Here is an 18,599-nt window from a genome sequence, read left to right as displayed (position 1 = left end):
CACAGACGCTTTACTGCCTAGATTAAAAATGGTTATTAAAAGGAAGCGATTGGATTCTATGTGGATTTCCTGGGAATAATAATAACACAGGAAAATAAAAGATGCTGCTAGAAAATGGTGGTGCTGTCAGGAAGGCACAATGTGCAGTCACTGGGTATCTCCGCATGAGGAAAACAAGTCTCAAGAATCTCTGAGTTAATAGCGCTACTTTTTGCTGGTGATGTAAATTTTATAGAGACAATAATGTTTCCTCATGTCTAACCTCTTTGAAATTGTTGTGACTAGAATGAAATCCGTGGTAAGTAAAACTGTAACTGCCCGTGACTTACCTAAACCTAACTGCCTTGCTCAGGTGTTGTAGGCATGAGAGCAGCAACAAGGCTGGTTAACACTCTTCCCTCCAGCCTGCCCTCGTGATGTCGAGATTGTAATTATGGAGATAAACACTGATCTTCTTCTGTTACCTCTGGGGTTTACTTACTGTTTCAACCCTTTTGGCTCAATAAACTTCCCTCATTTAATCATCGAAACTCCATTGCACGTATATACATTATAAAGAAACGGAGAGTTTCCTGAAACAGGCTACAGCTGGACAGCATTTGTTATAAACCCACATAACTGGATCAGTACACAAGCTTTGTACAGACAGGGCCCATGGCTGACAGAAGCGCTGAATGTTCTTCATCACTTCACTGAATATTCCACTTCATTGCCCCTTCCTATAGTGCACTCTCTCTGCTGAAAGGTCTATACAAGAGGCAATGAAAAAATCTAGTCCCTTTAGCTTCCCCCCAGAAACTTAATCCCTTTTCCCTGAAAAAAAACCCCTGTATGTCAAGAGGCTGTTTAGAGTCTTTTAACTAAAGAAAAAAAAAAAAAGGTGGGGAGTTAATTTACCTTTCTTTTTAAACAAAAAAATCCATCTTTTCAGGATTGGTTTCTTTTTTCTTTTCTAGTGGTAGGAACAAGGGAAGGATAATTTGCTTCTTTAATGGTTTTGTAGGTTGACCTGAATTCTCCTTCCAGCAGAAGAACTGCTGATGGAGGTAGGAGGGAAGATTATAGCCTCCTTCTTCAGCTGGCTGGTTGACTTTCAGCTGGCATCAACTGTATTCATTCAATGGCTCCCAATCAATTATATCCTGTAGTACTCATCTTTCTGAGTATCAAGACACAAGTAAATAGATGAGGCCGTTCCCACTCCAAGGAGATGTGAGGGTAGCGTGCAAAAAAAGCTGTTGCTATATTTGGAGCGTTCCTAATTGCACTGTTCTATTTCCAGCTGCCAAAATCTGCGCTAGAATTTTAATTAAGGGCTAAATTCGTGCAGCAGATCCTCACAACAGGAAACAGTTATGTTATTTAAATAGGCTTTGAAGTGATCAGATTTTATCCCCCACAGCAGCACTCGGATGAATATTAAAGCTGCTTTTCTTCTTCAGGAAGGGGCTGCAACCCCTGAGCAAGCTGAGGGAGGCCGCGGCCGCCGCTCGCAGCGGGGCAGCTCTCCAGGGGGCGGGCGGCAACGGCTAAGAGCCTTTTCCCGACACACATCGAGCCCACGGGCGGAAAACCCCGCGGGGAGCGCCCCGCGGCCCCCACGCCAGGCCCCAGCCCGCCTGGCGGGGGAAAGGCACCGCCGGCCCCAGCCCGCCCGCCGCGGCGCCCCCTAGCGACTGCGGCCCTCCCCGCAGCGCTCCGCTCCGCAGCGGTGGCCGCAGAGCAGCAGAGCGCATGCGCAAGAGTGGATTTTCCCCCCCCCTTCCCTCTCCCTCCCCTCCCCTCCCAGTAGGTCGCTAGGCGCATGCGCCGGGAAGGGGCAGCTACGTTTCCTCTCGTCCCTCCTCGGCGCGTGCGCCCGGCGCAGCTTTGCGCCCCGCCAGAAGGGGTGGGAGTGCGTCGCTGCAGGCTCGCCCGGCGCTGGGGGCGGGGCCGGGGTCAGCTGACTCGGGCGCCTCGCGCTGCGTGACTGCGAGCGGAGGCCGTTGGAGCGGGAGCGGCGGCGAAGGCGGCGGGCGGGAGAGCGAGCGAGCGAGCGAGCGGGGTCTCGGCCCGCGGGAGGCGCCATGGCGACCACCGTCACCACCCAGCGGGGCCCGGTGAGTGCCGCCGGCCGGGTGTGGGGCTGCCCGCTGGCCGCTTTGCGCCTGCACCGCGCCGGGCGGGGGAGGCCCGCCTTGGGGCTTCGGCCTGCGGCCCGCGGCTCGGCTCCTGCCGGCGGGCCTCGGTGGGAGGCTGGCCCTCCCGTCGCGTCTCCCTCCCTTCTCGCTCGCGGCCCGGGGCAGGGGCCAGAGGGGGAGGAAGGAGCACGCTCCTTCTCCAGACTGCCGCGGTACGGGGGGAGGGGGCGGGGGAAGGAAACTGCCTCTTCGGCTTCTCCGCCTTGCCGAGAGGCTTTGGGAAAGGGGAGGGGAGAGCCCCTCCTCTCTGCGCGTAGGGCTGGAAGAGGCTCTTCTGTCCGCTCTGCCTAAGGGCCTCCCGAAGGAGGAACGGCTTAACCTGAACCGAAGCTAAACCTCTTTCTCCGCAGCAGAGCTCTCCGTTTCCATGGTGGGAGCGGGCAGGTTCCGGTGGCTGTCTCCGAAATTGCCACCTGGAAGCTGGGAGGTGAAACGTGCCGAAAGACGCATTCGGTGGTGGTGTGGAGGCGCGTGCTAGCGGGGAGGAACTGAGCGGTCTGAAACCCAGTTTGACGCTCTTCTGGGAGTTGGTGTGGACAGTTTGTCGGGAACGCGTTACTGCCTAGTTTTGCCCTGGAACAATCCTGCCGCACGCTGGGGTGTTCTGCCGTGGGGTGTATCGGTGCGGTGTAACAGCAGCTCTCGATTGACGTACTGTTCCTGTCTGTTCCTCCTGTCTGGAAGGATCTGGTAATAACTGACAGTACGATGTTGCACTGCAGGTGAAGTAAGATTTTTCTTAAATAATCAGTTTAAACTGCTGTATCTTATTTCCTAGGAACAGCTACTTTTTTTGTGTATCTGTGCAGCTTTGGTGAAAGAACAGAGGAGTGAATTATTGAACTGCTAATGTTGAAAGACTGCATCGTTGACTGTTATCTCATGACAGTAATATCATGTGATTATCAATTTAATTCCTTAAAATGCCATATTTGTCCGGTCTTCCAGAATAGATTCCTTTTACAATGGATTGTGATGATGGTTCTATTATTGGAATAAAAGTTTAAAGTGGAGAATTAAGGTAAAAAGTGAATTAAGTTATGTTTTGCTGTCTGTTAATGATATCATGTAAAGACAATGACTGCTGTTCTGGTTGAATCTGTGGTGAATCGGATAGTTGCTGTCCCCAAAGGTTTGGTGTTTGAGAGTTGATGGTGTGGTTGCATCCAAATAGGACTCTGTCAATATGTAACAGGTTTTACTCAGAAAAGCTCAAAATAATGTAAATAACCTGAAAAATAGTCAGAGTTTGTTTAAAAGTAACTTCACTTCTAGTTATCCTTTAGCTTATGTTTGGAGAAGGTTGGGGAGATTGAGGGGATTGGTGTGGGAGCAGGGATAGGAAGAATGGGTAGCAAACAGAGTGGTTTGGCTGGAGCTGACCAGTAGGCCTGGTTTGCAGAGAGATGAAATTGTGCGGATATTTCTGATATTTGAGAGACGTTTTACTTGCTGTGGTGCTAAACACCTTGTTGGTAGTGAGTGCAGTACTTTTGGTAGCTGCTTGTTTCAGCTTGGTGAGCTTCTCTTCCTGGGTTGAGATAAGATTTTAGTGAGAACTTTGTTGGGGATAACTATGATCTTGCAGATGTTTGAATATCATAACTGCCTAGTCTTTCTTAAATGTTTTAAAGGAACTGCATCTCAATGCTTGGAATGTTATTCTTCTCTATGTCTTGCTTTAGAATTCCCCAGGTGCTCCTGTATAATCTCTTGCAATCTTTTGTTACTTAGGATTGATTTAAGCCGGACAAAGGGAAAGGTGTATGATGATTTATCTTATACAGCTTTGGTTTTCTGGTTTTGGGGTTTTTTTCTTATGTGTTCCTAACATTGTTGTGCATGCTTTTCTTCCTTGTCTTAACCACTTTAGAGATTTGAATGTTTTCAAATGAATGAATAAATTATGCAGTATTAAGCTGCCATTCACAGGTGAGGATGTTGATATGATACATGCCAGCCTTTCTTAAGTCTCTCAAAATTCTACTTGTTTCTGTCTACACAACTGCATTACAAATGAATAGCCACTAAATGGTGCTAAAGGATTGGGAAACATTTTCTCTTTAGTGCTGCAGAGCACAGTTCTGTCTCTTTCTGTTGGAACAGGAAAGAAAATATTCAAGGTTGTTTCTTGCAGGTAAGAAAATGAATTATTCTACCAGACTGTTGCCAGTCTTTTTCTTATACCTGTGCATTCTAGTTTGGTGCTTATTTGGCGAGTAACTAAAATTTCTGATTGCTGTTCAATTTTGCAGATGAAACAGAATTAGAATTCATCCTGTGTCTTACTGGTAAATATTCTGCTAGGATATAGATCTCTCTGGATGTTCCCAAGATGTTATGGAATTAGACCATTTTCATATTTTGTGACCTTTGGAGGACAAACCAGGTTTTGAAATCTCTCATCTATAGCTGAATATATGAGGGCTGCTAAATGATACCTTTTCCAAGTGAGAGGTATTAATACACAGTTTGATCAGGCTTCAGGTTAAGCTTGAGACACCAAAACCTTGTATTTGTGACTCCTTTCCTAGCCAAGCACACCTAAAATTAATCTCTGGTTATTCACCTTGGTGGCAAATGTCGGGTCCTCGAAAATTGGATCAAGTACCAAGCTATGAGTACTTGCATTTCTGCTTCTAATTTCTCTAATAATCACTCCTCTGATGATTGGAAATCTTCTAATGGGCAGGCTGTATTTATTCTCTTTTTTTGTCCTAATACTGTCATTTAACTACAGCAGTCTCTTGTCTCTGATTTTACTTGAAGTTTTGTCTTGAGATTCCTTCAAACTTCTTTATCTTTTTCTGAACAAAGATGACAAAGAAGCAATTCCTGTTTGAATTGTCTAGGATTGATATACGTTATGCTGTCACACGAGCAATTTTGAATACAAAGTCCCAGCCCAGAAATAATTGTGTTGATAATTGAGTATTTTATTAGATATTTTGGGTTTTATTAGAATGTGGAGATATAGATATATAGTATTAAAATCCTGATCTGTGAAGGTGGAAATTTCACAAAGACACATTTGTTGCAAGCAGTTTGTATTTCAGAAGTTGTTAAAGTTGAGGGAGGAAGATGTCACTGAGTGTTTCTAAGCAAAATGTAAATTCATTGAAGTGCTGTGATCTCATCTCTGGAGCATGTTCCTTTGACAGAAAATGTTGAGGGCAGTATTGGTAATGCTTTGAAGTTCATACTCTCTAACAGGTAAGAGAAGTACCTTAAGACACTAAGTATCTTATTTTCTGGTGCATCGATGGCATTTTCTTTTAACCTAGACTTGGAGGAAGGAAAGATCTGTATTGGTATGTCTAGTGGTAGAATGGAAAAAACCCAGAAGTCTGTTCTTGGAATTGATGGCCATTATCCTTCTCCTTAAGGCTAATCCCAGTGTGAATTCATGGCTCTCCTTGTTTTCAGCTGTCTCTAGGCTTTTCCTAATGTTATTCCTCTGTTACATTGGCACGCAGACCGAATCTGTGTAGCTCAAATATGCTATAAATGCTTCTTGAGTTTGAGGTGTTCTATGGACACTCATTGTATCGTTAATTTTTAGCTCATGTTTGTATACAATAGTTCCTGCCATATTTAGCAGGAATTCAAATTATTATTTTAGTGAAGGAGGGTATTTTTTTGATTGTAATCAAATGGTTTATATTGGTTTCTTCTTCAGTAAAACCAAACTTTTTTTTTCTTTATTAACAGTTGTGCTTTTGTACTGTGGAATGTATTTTGCAAATATTTAAATGTTAATGTCTTGGAGAAATTTATATGTGCTGGGAAATTCCAGAGGCAGCAGCTTGTGGCAAGATACTTGGTCAAGACTAAATGTAGGTGGTATACTTGGGCGAAAGAGAAAATGTTACTACAGTGATGACAGTAGAATCATAAAGCCTTTACAGGTGGGCATACGGAGGCAACGGAAGCAACAAAGTAGATGGGAAATGTCTGACAACAGGAAAAAACCCCAGATAAACGGGAAGAGAAATGTCTGGTGCTTTGTACTCCATAACACTTTTTTTTTTAGCCACATTTTTTTAAAAAAAACCACACAACACAAAAGACACCACAAAAAACCCGAACAACCCAAACCAAAAAAAACAAACAGCAAAAATCTGTAAATGTAATAAACTTAATTGCTGTTACATTTGTCCATCCCTAAATTGAGCCTTTGGCTACAGTTCTACAGGGGTTTAACTGAGGTTGTGTCATGCTCCAACATGAGTTCTATACAATCATAGAATAGTTCAGGTTAAAGGGACGTCAGGAAGCCATGTAGTCCAACCTCTTGCTAAAAACATAGGCGATTTTTACTTCAGACCAGGTTGCTCAGGGCATTGTCCAGCAGGATCTTAAAAACCTCTAAGGTGAGAGGTTTTACAATCTTCCTGGACAATTTGTTCCTATCTGTGGTTGCCCCTGAGGTGAATTTTTTTTTTTTCCTCCTCCTTATTTCATGTCAAACCTTCCTATTTCAGTTTGACAGTTGAGGTCTCCTTTTGTCTTGCCTTGCATCTCAGATGAGAACCTAGCTCTGTTTTTTTTTAATTACCTCCTCATAGATACTGGAAAGCTGCTACAAGATGTATTCTAGTTTTCTTCTACTCTATACAAATCCTCAGCCTGTCCTCACAAGTCAGATGCATCTGGTGGATATTTGCTGGGCTCACTCAAGTTTATCATTTTTCCTCTACTGCTGGGCCCCAAATGGGTTGCAGTATACCAGATGTGGGCTAAACAATTGCTTTCCTCAGCCTGCTGGCTGGGCTTTTGTTGATCCAGTGTAGGACACTGTTAGGCTTCATTGTTGTCAGCGCTCTGCTCAGTCATGTTTAGCTTGCTCTCCACCAGACCCGTGTGTTTTCCTCTGTAGATCTGCAGCCCTGCCAGTTGTTCTCTATTCTGTACCGGTGCCAGGGATTTGTCTGTCCAAAGTACAGGACTTTGCACTTGTTGTTGAATATTGTGAGGTTCCTGCCAGTGAATTCCTCTGTCTCTCTGGTTGTTGGTGCTGTCCTCAAGTATACCAGTCATTCCCCCCCAAATTTGCCGTCATCCTCAGAACTGATAAGGGTACATCCTCTCTTCGGCTCTGCCTCCTGATAAGGAAAAATATTAAGACACATAAGCTAGTCTCAGTACAGACCTCTGAGAAACTTGGCTTTTAACCAGCCTCCAGTGTCATTAACCTCTGAACTTCAACTTCGGAGCTCAGTGACCCAGACAGTCTTTCATCCATCTGGTGGTCCACCCGTTTGGATTGTAATGACCTAGCTTTGCTACCTACTGCTGTCTCCTTATTCACAGGCTCTAACAATTTTATTGTAGAAGTCAGTTGGGCTCGTCAGACTTTTTTTTTTTCTTTGTAAACCCTTGGTAAAGGCTGGCTATTCCTAGTCCCTGTTGTTGTTTTTTTTTTTTCTTTGTGTGTCTAGAAGTGGCTTCCAGAAGGACTTGGTCTATGAATTTCTTAGCAACTGAAGTGAAGGTGACCAGCTGGGTATAAGATTTGTCTTTCTGCAGTTATAGGGGACTTGCTCTATTCTCCATGACCTTTTGAAGATGATAGATAGCTGGTATTTTTTCAGGGATATTCTCTCTTTCAGGCCCTCTGGATGCATCCTGTCCGGTCCCAATTTTTTCTTTAGTGTGCAAAACATAGAATAATAGTTCACAATCCTCCGTGATTCATTCATTTATTTGTCCTTAAAAATAGTAAAACCATTTAAAGGAGAATGGTTAGAACTTTTTTGAGTAGGTAGGTGTTTAAAGCTCTTTAACATCAATCTTCTTTGAAACTTAGTATCAGAGTTTCTTGATAATTGCTAGTGTGGAAACCTTAGTTATGGTTCCCTGAATGTATCGTGTCAGCATATGGTTCTGTAAGTCAGGGCATTTGCGGTTGTCCTTGGCTCCGCATTCCCTTTCCCTCCCTCATGCAGGTACCGGTACTCACATGATCAGTTAGGGACGTAAGGGTCCTGATGGCCTCCCTGCCTCTTCCCTTTACCTCCAACCCTTGTTTCATGTTCTGCTGGTCAGCCCTCTGCGCTGGCATGCTTTACAGTTGCCTCGGCAGCAGTTGAAGCTGCACAAGAAATGGGGGTGAAAAGAAGCAGGAAGGTGGGACTGAGATGGCCTGTCCTAAATTAGCTCGATGAGCTGTGGAACATCACGCTGCCTTCAGTTTGAAGAAGTCGAGATGCAGTTTTTATACCTGCAGCATTTTACTTTGAAGATCCTTAAAACTAACGCTTAGGTGGTTTTAGCAGATAGGAAGGGCAATATTATTCTGTTTCTAGATAATTTGTATTTTTGATATGCAGTGCTGTCAGTAAAGTTTATTAGGAAGTAATTACAAGGCAGGTTTATTTTTTTTATGAATGCCTGTTCAACATTTGTCTTCCAAATTGTAGTTCTATCATATTGCTATTCTGCTTGAAAAGAGAGTTCTAGTAAATTCAAATGTTAAATGGAATTAATTTTTTGTTCTACAGTTAATGGCAGAGCGGGTTTGAATTTCACTTTCTTCCTTAAATGTTGTTATAGTAGAGAAGTGCGTTTGTTTTAAAGTGGGTGTTGAGTAGGATCAGTGAGCCAAGCTTGTCATGTATGTTCTCCTTGCTTTAAAAACAAAATCTGTGGTTGAACTCCAGTTATGTAACTCTATATTTTTGATTCAGGTTTGGAAGTGGCAATTACGTGCCTGCTTTTAAACGCTTTGAGGAAGACATAAATTGGGCTGCGTTCTTTACAGATAAAAAGATTGCACACTGCCGATTTATCTCCATCAATATGGAATCAATGGATAATTAGCATAAGAACTTACCAAGTAGGGTATCTTCCTCAATAAACATCTCTCTTGGATACTTTACTGACTATATCATCAGGACTTGTGTACCAGAGCTCAGTCAGAGCTGACTATTTAAGATGGGAGGGTATGCATCTCCTTTTCCTCACTCTTCCTTTCAGAGGGGTTTACCACCTGGATCTATTGAGAATTTGATGACACTAGTGTATGTCTGCTCTGCAATTCCAGAATGGGAATGTAGCTTTGTGTGAGGTAGCTGAGTGACCTAAAATCAGCTTAGATTTCGGTCTCCCTTACAGATTTTGTTTTCCCTTTTGGACCTCAGTACAGAGAATAGTTTATATATTTTATTTTCAGGCTGTATTTGGGTGACTTAAAATTTAAAAAGTGAAAGATATTATTAAATGTGTGTTGTGAATGAATTAAGCCTTCCAATGTCCGTGTTAAGGTGGTGGAGACAAAAATATGCTATCCTGTTTTCTGAGAAGTTGACACAAGGGGCTTGCACATATGGGAATGTAATTTCAGGGCTGTAGCCACCACTTCTGAGCGTGGGAAATCTTTATGATGTCTGTTCTTAGAGATGCTAATAATACCAGATTTGAAGCTTCATGGAGGTCGAGGGTTGGAGGGGACCTGGTGTGTTGTAAATGCCATTGCCTGGTGAATTCTGGTGTCATTTCGAATCTTTCCTAAATGGGTTATATTTTATTTTAAAACTAACTCCTTTTTTATAACGTATTCTAGTGAGAAGGCTGTTACAAGACCCTGTCTAATTTCCAGCCTACCTTAAATAAGCTTTCTTTTAATATTAGCACTATCTTTAAGCTGTCGTCTTCCTCTCTGCCCCCTCCTTTTTTTTAAAAAAAAAAATTAAGCTACTTAAGATCTTAATTGTAAAATTTTCAAATTATTGCAAGCAAAACTGATTCCCTCCCTCCCGGTAGCCTAGCAGCAGCATTCAGTGCTTCCTCCTTAGCTTTTTTGATAAACTTTGTCATGTAACAGCTACTGTTGCCAGGATCCTGAGGCTCTCGGATAGCGGTAGTCATGCAGAATGTGATTGGCAAGAGCTGCAATTTCTGTCTCCAAGATGCAATCTTGACATGCAAGTGCTGTCTCATCTTCAAAAGCTATGTCCTAGAGGCCTGTTAACTTTATGAATTATGTTCTGTAGGCATGCGTCTGCCAGATACACAATTGAGTAATCTTGCCTGGGATTGCAGCATAAGAAATTGCACAGTCTCCTGTCTTGGTGCAGCAAACAGTTCTGTTGTCTGTAGAGTAGCTTGTAATTACACATTTTCTATGCCACCTTATTTGCCTTTTAAAATTTACTATTATAGTGTGCTTGTTATTTTAATGCAATGATGTCTTTAAACGTGTTAGTGATAATGCTCACTGAGCATTTAAAACCTAGAAACAACCAGAGTTGTTGAATTCACAGTGGTAGAGTTGACAAGTAGTAAGTAGAACCTTTCCCTTCTTTTTACTGTAAAGCTAACAGAAAATACATGGTGTCTGCTGATCACATTGGCACCTGTGACAGAGTTCTTCTGGTATATTTCTGCTTTGAATTTTTCATCCTGGCTCTTTCTTGTGATGGAGGAGATTTTGAATTCCTCTATTAGTGTTTTGAGTATGGTGGAATTTTGTCCCCAGATTGTCCTCAAGGTTAGTTGCAGGCCGGCTGTGTTTATCACTGGAAAAATATTAGGACATCTTTCTTTTGTCAAAGGATTGTTGGTTATGTGGAAGGATCTGGTTCATAAGAAACATTGTCTTTGTGATCTGTCCTGAAGGTGACTGTGAAAGTGACCCTTTCAAATGAAAGCAGTGTGCTGTGTCTTGTCACTGGGATGCTGGGTGGAAATGTGAGTGAGAGAGCAGGGTGCCATCAGATGTTGTATGTGAATGGGATGTAAAACTTGGTAGCTCTGACCTTCGTATGGGCTACTTCAGTGTTTAGTTGCAGAGCAGCCTTGGCTCTGTGTGTCCTCCTTTTTTTTTTTTCAGAGGCTTATGTTGGAAATTGGTGCTTTTGAAAGTATGAGAACATTCTCTATGTGAGTTGTCACTTTTGTCATTTAATGAGTTCTTTGTTCATGCTGCCAAAACTAGACTAAATTCTGCTGAATCTTTTTGCTAAGCTTGTATTTGATTTATATTCTTCTCTCATTCATTAATGAAAGTGGAAGACTTAAGTTTGAAGGTGTGTTTTCTTTCTCTTTTCTTTTTTTTTAGGTATATGTTGGTGAGCTTCCTCAAGATTTTCTTCGCATTACCCCAACCCAGCAGCAACAGCAAATCCAGCTCGATGCCCAGGCAGCTCAGCAGCTACAGTATGGAGGACCAATGGGTACAGTAGGCAGACTCAGCATTACTGTAGTGCAGGTATATGTAAATTGTACCATCTTTGTACAATTAACTAGTTTAATTACTGCAATTAATTGATTTTGATCAGTGGCCACAAAAAGATTTTGTGTTGGCCTTTGAGTTACTAAATTACTTGTTTATAGGGAATGAGTAATTTTTATAGTTTTTGTAGCTTCTTGTTTATGTACATCAGCATTTTGTCCAGTTTCACGTTTCACAGCCGCATTGTGCGTGGCGCAGCAGTTTCCTGTAAACCTTGCTATTAGAGCACATCATCAAATAAATGCACGGATTGTTTTTTGCAGTGAACAGGTTTCTCTGAAAAATTCTGTTAAGAAGGCTTCCTGTAGAAACACTTAGTGTTGGAAGACATTAGCAATTTTGAGAATATTGTAGGAAACTGCGATTGCCTTACGTATTTTTCCTCAAGTGACAGCTCTGTTCTATCCCCATTTCCTCTAATGCATTTGCTGTTTTTCCTAGTGCTTTCTGCAGGCTGTCTTACTAATCAAGTGCATAGTCCTCTCTCTTTATTTTCTGCTTCTTCTTTTCCCTTGTTGTCTTTTCTTCTATGTCTTGGCAGTACTGTTACTTCGTTCATTATGCATAAAATTTCAGGTTTTGAAACTTGTCTGTCTTAACACGATTGTATTTATCTGTTAGCATACCAGGTGTCCTCATCTGTTTACAAGGGCTGTTTTCAAGTCATTCTCTAAAAACATACCAAAGGGATATTTAGCCGTCAAATTTAGCACCAAGCCTGGAATGGTACATGTGTAGTTATAGCTTCCATAGTGAGGCCCTTCTTGGGGAGTTAACTTGTATAGGGTGTCTCAGGAGAAAAGGCACTGATCCTTCCTTTGGTATGACTTCACTGGTCAGTTTGCTGCTTCACAGCCGATATCCTTCCTTTGAAGACTGGAGGTAATGCTTTCTTCGAAGTTGATTGCTTCTAAGGTCTAGACATTTGAACTTCATTGCATTCAGTTGCAGCCATTTTTCTAGTTCTGATGAGTTTCCCAGTCTGTGTTCAGAGACTGTAAGATTGGAAGTCTCTTCTGTAGCTTTGGAAAACGTTACCACTTTTAGAGCATAGTGGAAGAAGCTTTAGTATAACTTTTTTCCAGAGCTAGGAATAGAGGATTCAAGTTAAACCTCATGCCTATAAGGAAACAAAACATTTATCAAGCAAATGCCATGTCTCTCAACCGTCTAGCAGTTTGTAGCAAATTGTATACTGCTGCATAGGTTGTTCATCACTGGCTGTTTGCTTGGACAGGTTAAAGTGTTTTTTGTCACAGGATGTTGATCCAGTCAGTACAGATTGTAGAAGTTCCTGGAGCAGATAAGGGGGCAGACAGTGCAGTGCTCAAGAAGGAGTTTTGCATCTCACTTTGAGTGGCTATGTACAGAAGCATCCAGATTCCTGTTTGGATGGGTGAACTGCTGGAGTTGATACTGGTCTTTGTCAAGTTCAGTCCCTCTTTATTTTCAGGTGCTTGTGCAGACAAGAAAAAAATTCTTGCATGAAGAATAAACCTAATGGCTGTTCTTGATGCTAGGTCTGTAAGTAACCACTTGTTACAGAATCCCAGAATAGTTGAGGTTAGAGGGGACCTGTGGAGTTTTAGTCTAACCCTCATCCCACCCCTACCCTGCTCTGCCCAAGCCAGTCGCTTAATCAAGGATTATATATGAGGAATGGCTGAGAGAGCTGGGGAACAGTCTTCAGGGGAATCTCATCAACAAGTAGTCCCTGCCATCAGGTATTTATGAAGACGACAGCTAGGGTCTTTTCAGTGCTGTCTAGAGGAAAGACAAGAGGTGCAGTGAGCACAGATTGGAATCCAGAAAATTGTTATGTGAAAAACCTTTTTACTGTGAGAATGTCAGACCTCAGAACAGGGTGCCCAAACGGATTGTAGAGCTTCCGTCCATGGAACTTGCTTGAGCATTTGACCCTGCTTTGAGCACGGAGCTTGGACTAGGCAATCTCTAGAGGTCCTATCCAACCTCAGCCATTCTGTGAAACCCTTAATTTTGTTAGTGGTCCATTGCTGGACTCATTCAAGTATGACCATGTCTTCTACTGGGCAGCCCAGAATGAAAGAGAACAGTACTCTAGATATGGTCTCCCCAGTGCTGCGTAGAAGGGATCATCTTCTTTGACCTACTAGCAGTGCTTTTCCTAATGCAGCTCAGGATGCTGTCTATCATCTTTGCTGCAAGGGTGCCTAACTGTCTTGTTTCCAATTTGGTGTCCATAAAGACCCCCCAGGTCCTTCTCTGCAAAGCTGCTGTCCAAGCAGTTGGCCCACAACCTGTAGTTGTGCATGTAGCTTGTCCTTCCTCAGGGGCAGAACACTGCAGTTTCATTTGTTGAACTCTGAGATTCCTGTGTGTGCGCTTCTTCAGCCTGTCAAGATCCCTCTGAATGGCAGTACAACCCTGTGGTGTCCGAGAGATAGTCTTCTGTACCTGTCTGGGCGTTTATGCAAGAATGCTGTGGGAATCTTGGCTAAGTATTGAGGCATGTGAGGTTCTGGATAGGAGACTTACCACAGCATAGTTAACCTGTGGAACTTGAAAAGCTGGTTGAAGTCTTTTGTGGTTAAATGTGTTGAGGATGTCGATATAGAGCAGCATGCCCAGTGCTGTTACTAATAAACTGGTGGACAATTAAAAAGCAGTAAATTACCTTCCCAAAAAGGTATGGTTTTGTGAAGGTAATTTACTGCTTTGTTTTTCCAGATATGTAGAAATGATGGTGAGTTCGTCTAAGCATGGTTGATCCTGTCCTCTTAAGTTGCTAGACAGAAAATTTATATGCTTTTATTCTTTTGGTGAAGTTTTATGATAAACTACTTAATCTCAGGACTTCAGAGTCTATAGAGTGTGTAATTTAGCTGCCAGCTTTCCTACTTTAATTGTTAAGCCCACTTACAAGAAACGGTTTGAGACCTTTTTCACCAGCTCTAATGTACGAATTACCGAACCAGCATGTTCCCTGAAGAAGAACAGGGCTTTCTAGGCCAGAGCTGCAGCCATTGTGACTAAATCTTATGCAAGTCTCAACTGTTCCAGTTCTTTAAATGTCCTGCAGGTGGGAGGCATCCTAGGCACCATATTCTGTCACTTGTCTTACTATAAAAGGAACTGTAGGCTGCTTAGTACAGGTCAGAGAAACAGCATGTCCAAAAAGTCCAATTTCTACTTTGGCATAGCTACACAACAGAGCTCAGGTTTGTCTTCAGGACTGTCATCAACTTGTTTTGTTCCTGTTCCTCTGATGTTACAGCAAAAGTATGTTGGATATCTTCTGATTCTATACAGCAACCGTTTTGATAGTAATGTAGAACTTCAGTTGCCCACTGAATTAACTAATATCAAATGCACACACTGAATTGAGTAATTTTTTATCACTTTGAAAAGTATAATCTACTAGATTTTTACCTCAATTGAACTGCTTTTGCAGTTTGTGCTTTTGTGTTGTGTGATATTCTTGAAGCTACTGGATTCCTGTACTTCATCCCTTAAAAGTACATCAGTGAAAGAGGACAGGCTACTTATCACATTAAGTTTGTGATTGTATATTGGTGAGCAGATACCTAGGGAAAAATTGAACCTGTTCCTATTTCCTTGTTTTGGTGTGTGAAGTAACTTAGTAGCTGTGGTGAAGATGTGCGTTTTCTACAACAGACAGGTTAGAAAGAGGTTCCCTTTTAAATGTCCAGGAGACCTTGAATGGTATCAGTGGCTTATGTTTTAATCTGAATGCTGTTTTTCTTAATTATTTTTTTCCTTCCTGTCTACCTCATAATGAATCTAGTCATTTGTTCAGTATTTGATTCTCTTTGTGGACTAATAGTAATTAACTTCTCAAGTTAGTGTAAATGATACATTCTTACAGGCTTTCTTTTCTTTCCAGGCAAAATTGGCAAAGAACTACGGAATGACCCGCATGGATCCGTATTGCCGGATACGGCTGGGGTATGCTGTGTATGAAACTCCAACAGCCCATAATGGCGCCAAGAACCCCCGCTGGAACAAAGTTATTCAGTGCACTGTTCCCCCGGGTGTGGACTCTTTTTATCTAGAGATATTTGATGAGGTCAGAACTGCTATATATTAACCCCCCCTTCCCCATCTCCTGTTTGGACAGAGGTTTGGGTAAAATCTTGCAAAAAAAGATTGAGTTGCTAAAGGCGGCTTCTTAACTGTGGTGTCTGGGAGATGACGAAAATGTTTCAGAATCCCAAGGGCAGCAACGCATAAGGCTTCACTCTTCCCGAAGAATGTCAGAGCTGTTACATTTTCCTTTGGTAGCCAATAAGGGGTGTAAAGGAGAGAAGCAAGAATGTCTGAGTGGTGTTTAACCTCCTCTGCACTATCAAAATGCCCTGCAGCATTACAGTCTGTACTGTCCCCATTAAAAATAGCCTGTTTATACAATGCTGTTTTACTCGGAAATTCTTCTACTGTTATTCTAACCCAGGAGGAGCTTGGAAGCTTTCCCAAGCTCAGAAATGCTGAGGATAAAACTGTCAAATGTAGCCTGTGTGTAGTCAGTAGGATTTTAGGATTTGTTAGCAGAAACTATGAGGCTACAGCTGAGGCTAAAGTCTGGTTTGCCTTTTTTTTTTGCCACCTCTTACTGTATGTAGTAAAGCTTGACACTGCAGCAGCTGTGTGGCCGTTGGACAGCGAGGCTTTGGGATGCCATTTTGTGGGCTTGGCTGATTGGTTGAAGTGTCTGTTTCATTGCTGCCACAGGGGTGGCAGATCAGTGCTTGCATCTGCTCTTGAAGTGCTGGGGTTCGCAGCCTGTCATGGTAGTGTGAACAGAAGCTGTTTATATTCATTTAATGGCCTCTGATATGGTATCACTAGAGTCACACAGACTGTGCTGATATTGGTGTGTTGTAGTTCTAAAAGTGTTCTGCTTCAGGTTTTCAATTTCTTCTTATTAAATATCTACAATCAATCTGTAATCCGACTTAAAACATCATGCATCCTTGCTGGAAAGGAGATGGCTAAAATATTTACTGACATTTTAGTAGTTTCAAAAGGAGCATCTTAAAAAAGAATTGGCAAAATGAAGTAGCATAAAACCAAAGGAAGTGTTAGTCAAGAAAAATTAAGATTTTATTTCTTTTTTCAGGACAATTAACTTGATAATGTTCTTTTAATTACATTGCAGCGAGCCTTTTCAATGGATGACCGCATCGCTTGGACACACATTACAATTCCTGAGTCTCTGAAGCAAGGAAATGTGGAGGATGAATGGTATAGCCTGAGCGGAAGGCAGGGTGATGACAAGGAAGGAATGATTAATCTGGTTATGTCGTACACGGTAAGCCAAGGTTGGGGTGGGAGAAGGAACAGAGAGAAGCTTCTTGGGTAGTGGGAGGGAGATATTTTAGATTGAAGCAGAAGTAGTTACATTGTACCTTACTGGGTGTTTATGTGTGTTAGCATTTAAAATAATTATACTTAACTTGAGTAATAGCAGTCAAAATATTAGTGAAGGCAGGAAATACTTCTTGGTGAGGTGGTAAATGAGTATCTGGTTTTGCAATTACAAAAGTCTAGCTTATTCCTGTGCTAATAGTCATATAAAAAGGAAAGCCTTAGTCAAATGGTCCGTTGTCATAATAATTTTAAAAAAGGTTTCTGGAATCTAACAATAACTTTATTTTTCCCCCTCAGAAATTCCTGTCAGTTTAAAAGCAAAAAATAATGGAAACGCTTCTCTGTGTTAGGTCTTTCTTGGATAGTTTGAATGCTCTTTCTGGTGACTTTGGTTTTTACTTACATTCTTGTTCGTCTGGTGCTCCTGGTCATGAACCTGCTGACTTACACTGCTCCGTTAAGCAGCTCATGGACTGTTCTCTTGTCTGTCACCTTCGTCTGAAGTTGCTGTTGGACAGCATGTATAGCGTGTGCAGGCCTGAGTGCTTCCTGCTGCACTTGCACATCATCAAAAGTTCCAAGTTGCTGTGGAGTGCACAACTGGGAACAGATGTTCCCTGCTGTTTGAAATGCACATTCTGCCCCACATCCCAACAGTTGTTTCGTTACCCCTAGGGGTAATGAGTTCGTAATTAACCTTTAAAACTGCCTGCTCATGAATGTACTGTACATAGAATGTGACCTTTTAATGTTTTCCAAGGTCAAACTGAACAGGAATTGTGGTAGTAAAAGGCAATGGAGTTAAACTGGTATTTTGTTTAAAGTGCCTCAAAATTGATTTGAACTAAAACTTGCTTCTAGGAGCAGTATACTGATTTTAATAAAATTTAGGTTTGCTCTAAGATTTCACCTATGAGGAGTACGTTGTGTATTCATTTCACAAGAATAAGGCATGAAAGCTGATAAAACCCATCTTTTAAAATAATTCAGTTCAGCAACAAAATTTTGGTCACAAATTATTGAACTGTTGGAGAAGGCTAGTGTGACATAATGTGTTTACGTTGATTTACAGGCAAATAATTATCATTTAAAAGGGTGGTAGTTCAGTTAATTCGCCAGAGATTTTGTTTAATATAGATTAGCACTTAGTGTAGTCATATTGAACATGGATTTGCAATGTGACGATTGGTTTGCAAATACTCATTTAACTGCTTTAATTGCTGGTTTAGGGTTTTTCTGTTTCTTGAGTAGTTCTAATCTGTGCTTTTTGTGTCAAGTCTTTGCCAGCTGCCATGATGATGCAGCCTCAGCCAGTGGTCCTGATGCCCACTGTGTATCAGCAAGGCGTTGGATATGTGCCTATAGCAGGTATGCTTTCTCTCCTTGACAACTTTTAAAGCTTCCGGGTGAAGGGTTTTACAGAAGAGCTACCAACTGTCTGCTATTTTTCAGAATGTAAAGGAAGCTATAAATGATTTTATCAGTAACTACTTTTTTCATGATACGTTTTTAGGAGGAGAAGAGCGACCAAATTAAGTGCAGGTCTGCTTTCAGTCTTGTACCCTGTTTAAAGGAGCTGTGTGAGTTTGATTAAATGTATTAAAATGACTGTCAAGTTGGAACAAGCAGCTTAAAGGCTTCTCTTTTCAAGTATTTATTTTAGACTTATGTCAGGTCACTAAATAACTAGATATCTAGTAGGCTGCTCTCTAATACAACATGTGGTTATTTAAATGGTGACAATCCATGTGTGAAACTGTTCAGCCTTCAGAAAGTGCACCAACTGATTTGTGCTGTCGGACCTGCAGCTTGAA

The 18,599-nt window shown here is 41.9% G+C and overlaps 1 protein-coding gene across 2 annotated transcripts in view; it reads left to right on the top strand.

The window, feature by feature from the left end:
- The first annotated feature begins 2,066 nt into the window (after window positions 1–2,066).
- TOLLIP (toll interacting protein) overlaps window positions 2,067–18,599 on the top strand; it is a 29,451-nt gene continuing 12,918 nt past the window's right edge. For both annotated transcript variants that reach the window (XM_086472053.1, XM_086472054.1), the window contains exons 1-5: window positions 2,067–2,099; window positions 11,242–11,391; window positions 15,302–15,484; window positions 16,574–16,726; window positions 18,063–18,153. In XM_086472053.1, coding sequence (XP_086328179.1) covers window positions 2,067–2,099; window positions 11,242–11,391; window positions 15,302–15,484; window positions 16,574–16,726; window positions 18,063–18,153 — 610 coding nt within the window. The remainder of the gene's footprint in view (window positions 2,100–11,241; window positions 11,392–15,301; window positions 15,485–16,573; window positions 16,727–18,062; window positions 18,154–18,599) is intronic.

Source organism: Leptosomus discolor, chromosome 12, assembly GCF_034619465.1.
Source record: "Leptosomus discolor isolate bLepDis1 chromosome 12, bLepDis1.hap2, whole genome shotgun sequence".
Lineage (NCBI taxonomy): Eukaryota > Metazoa > Chordata > Aves > Leptosomiformes > Leptosomidae > Leptosomus > Leptosomus discolor.
The sequence above is the reverse complement of the archived record's forward strand: the minus strand, read 5'-3'. Positions and strand labels throughout refer to the sequence as shown.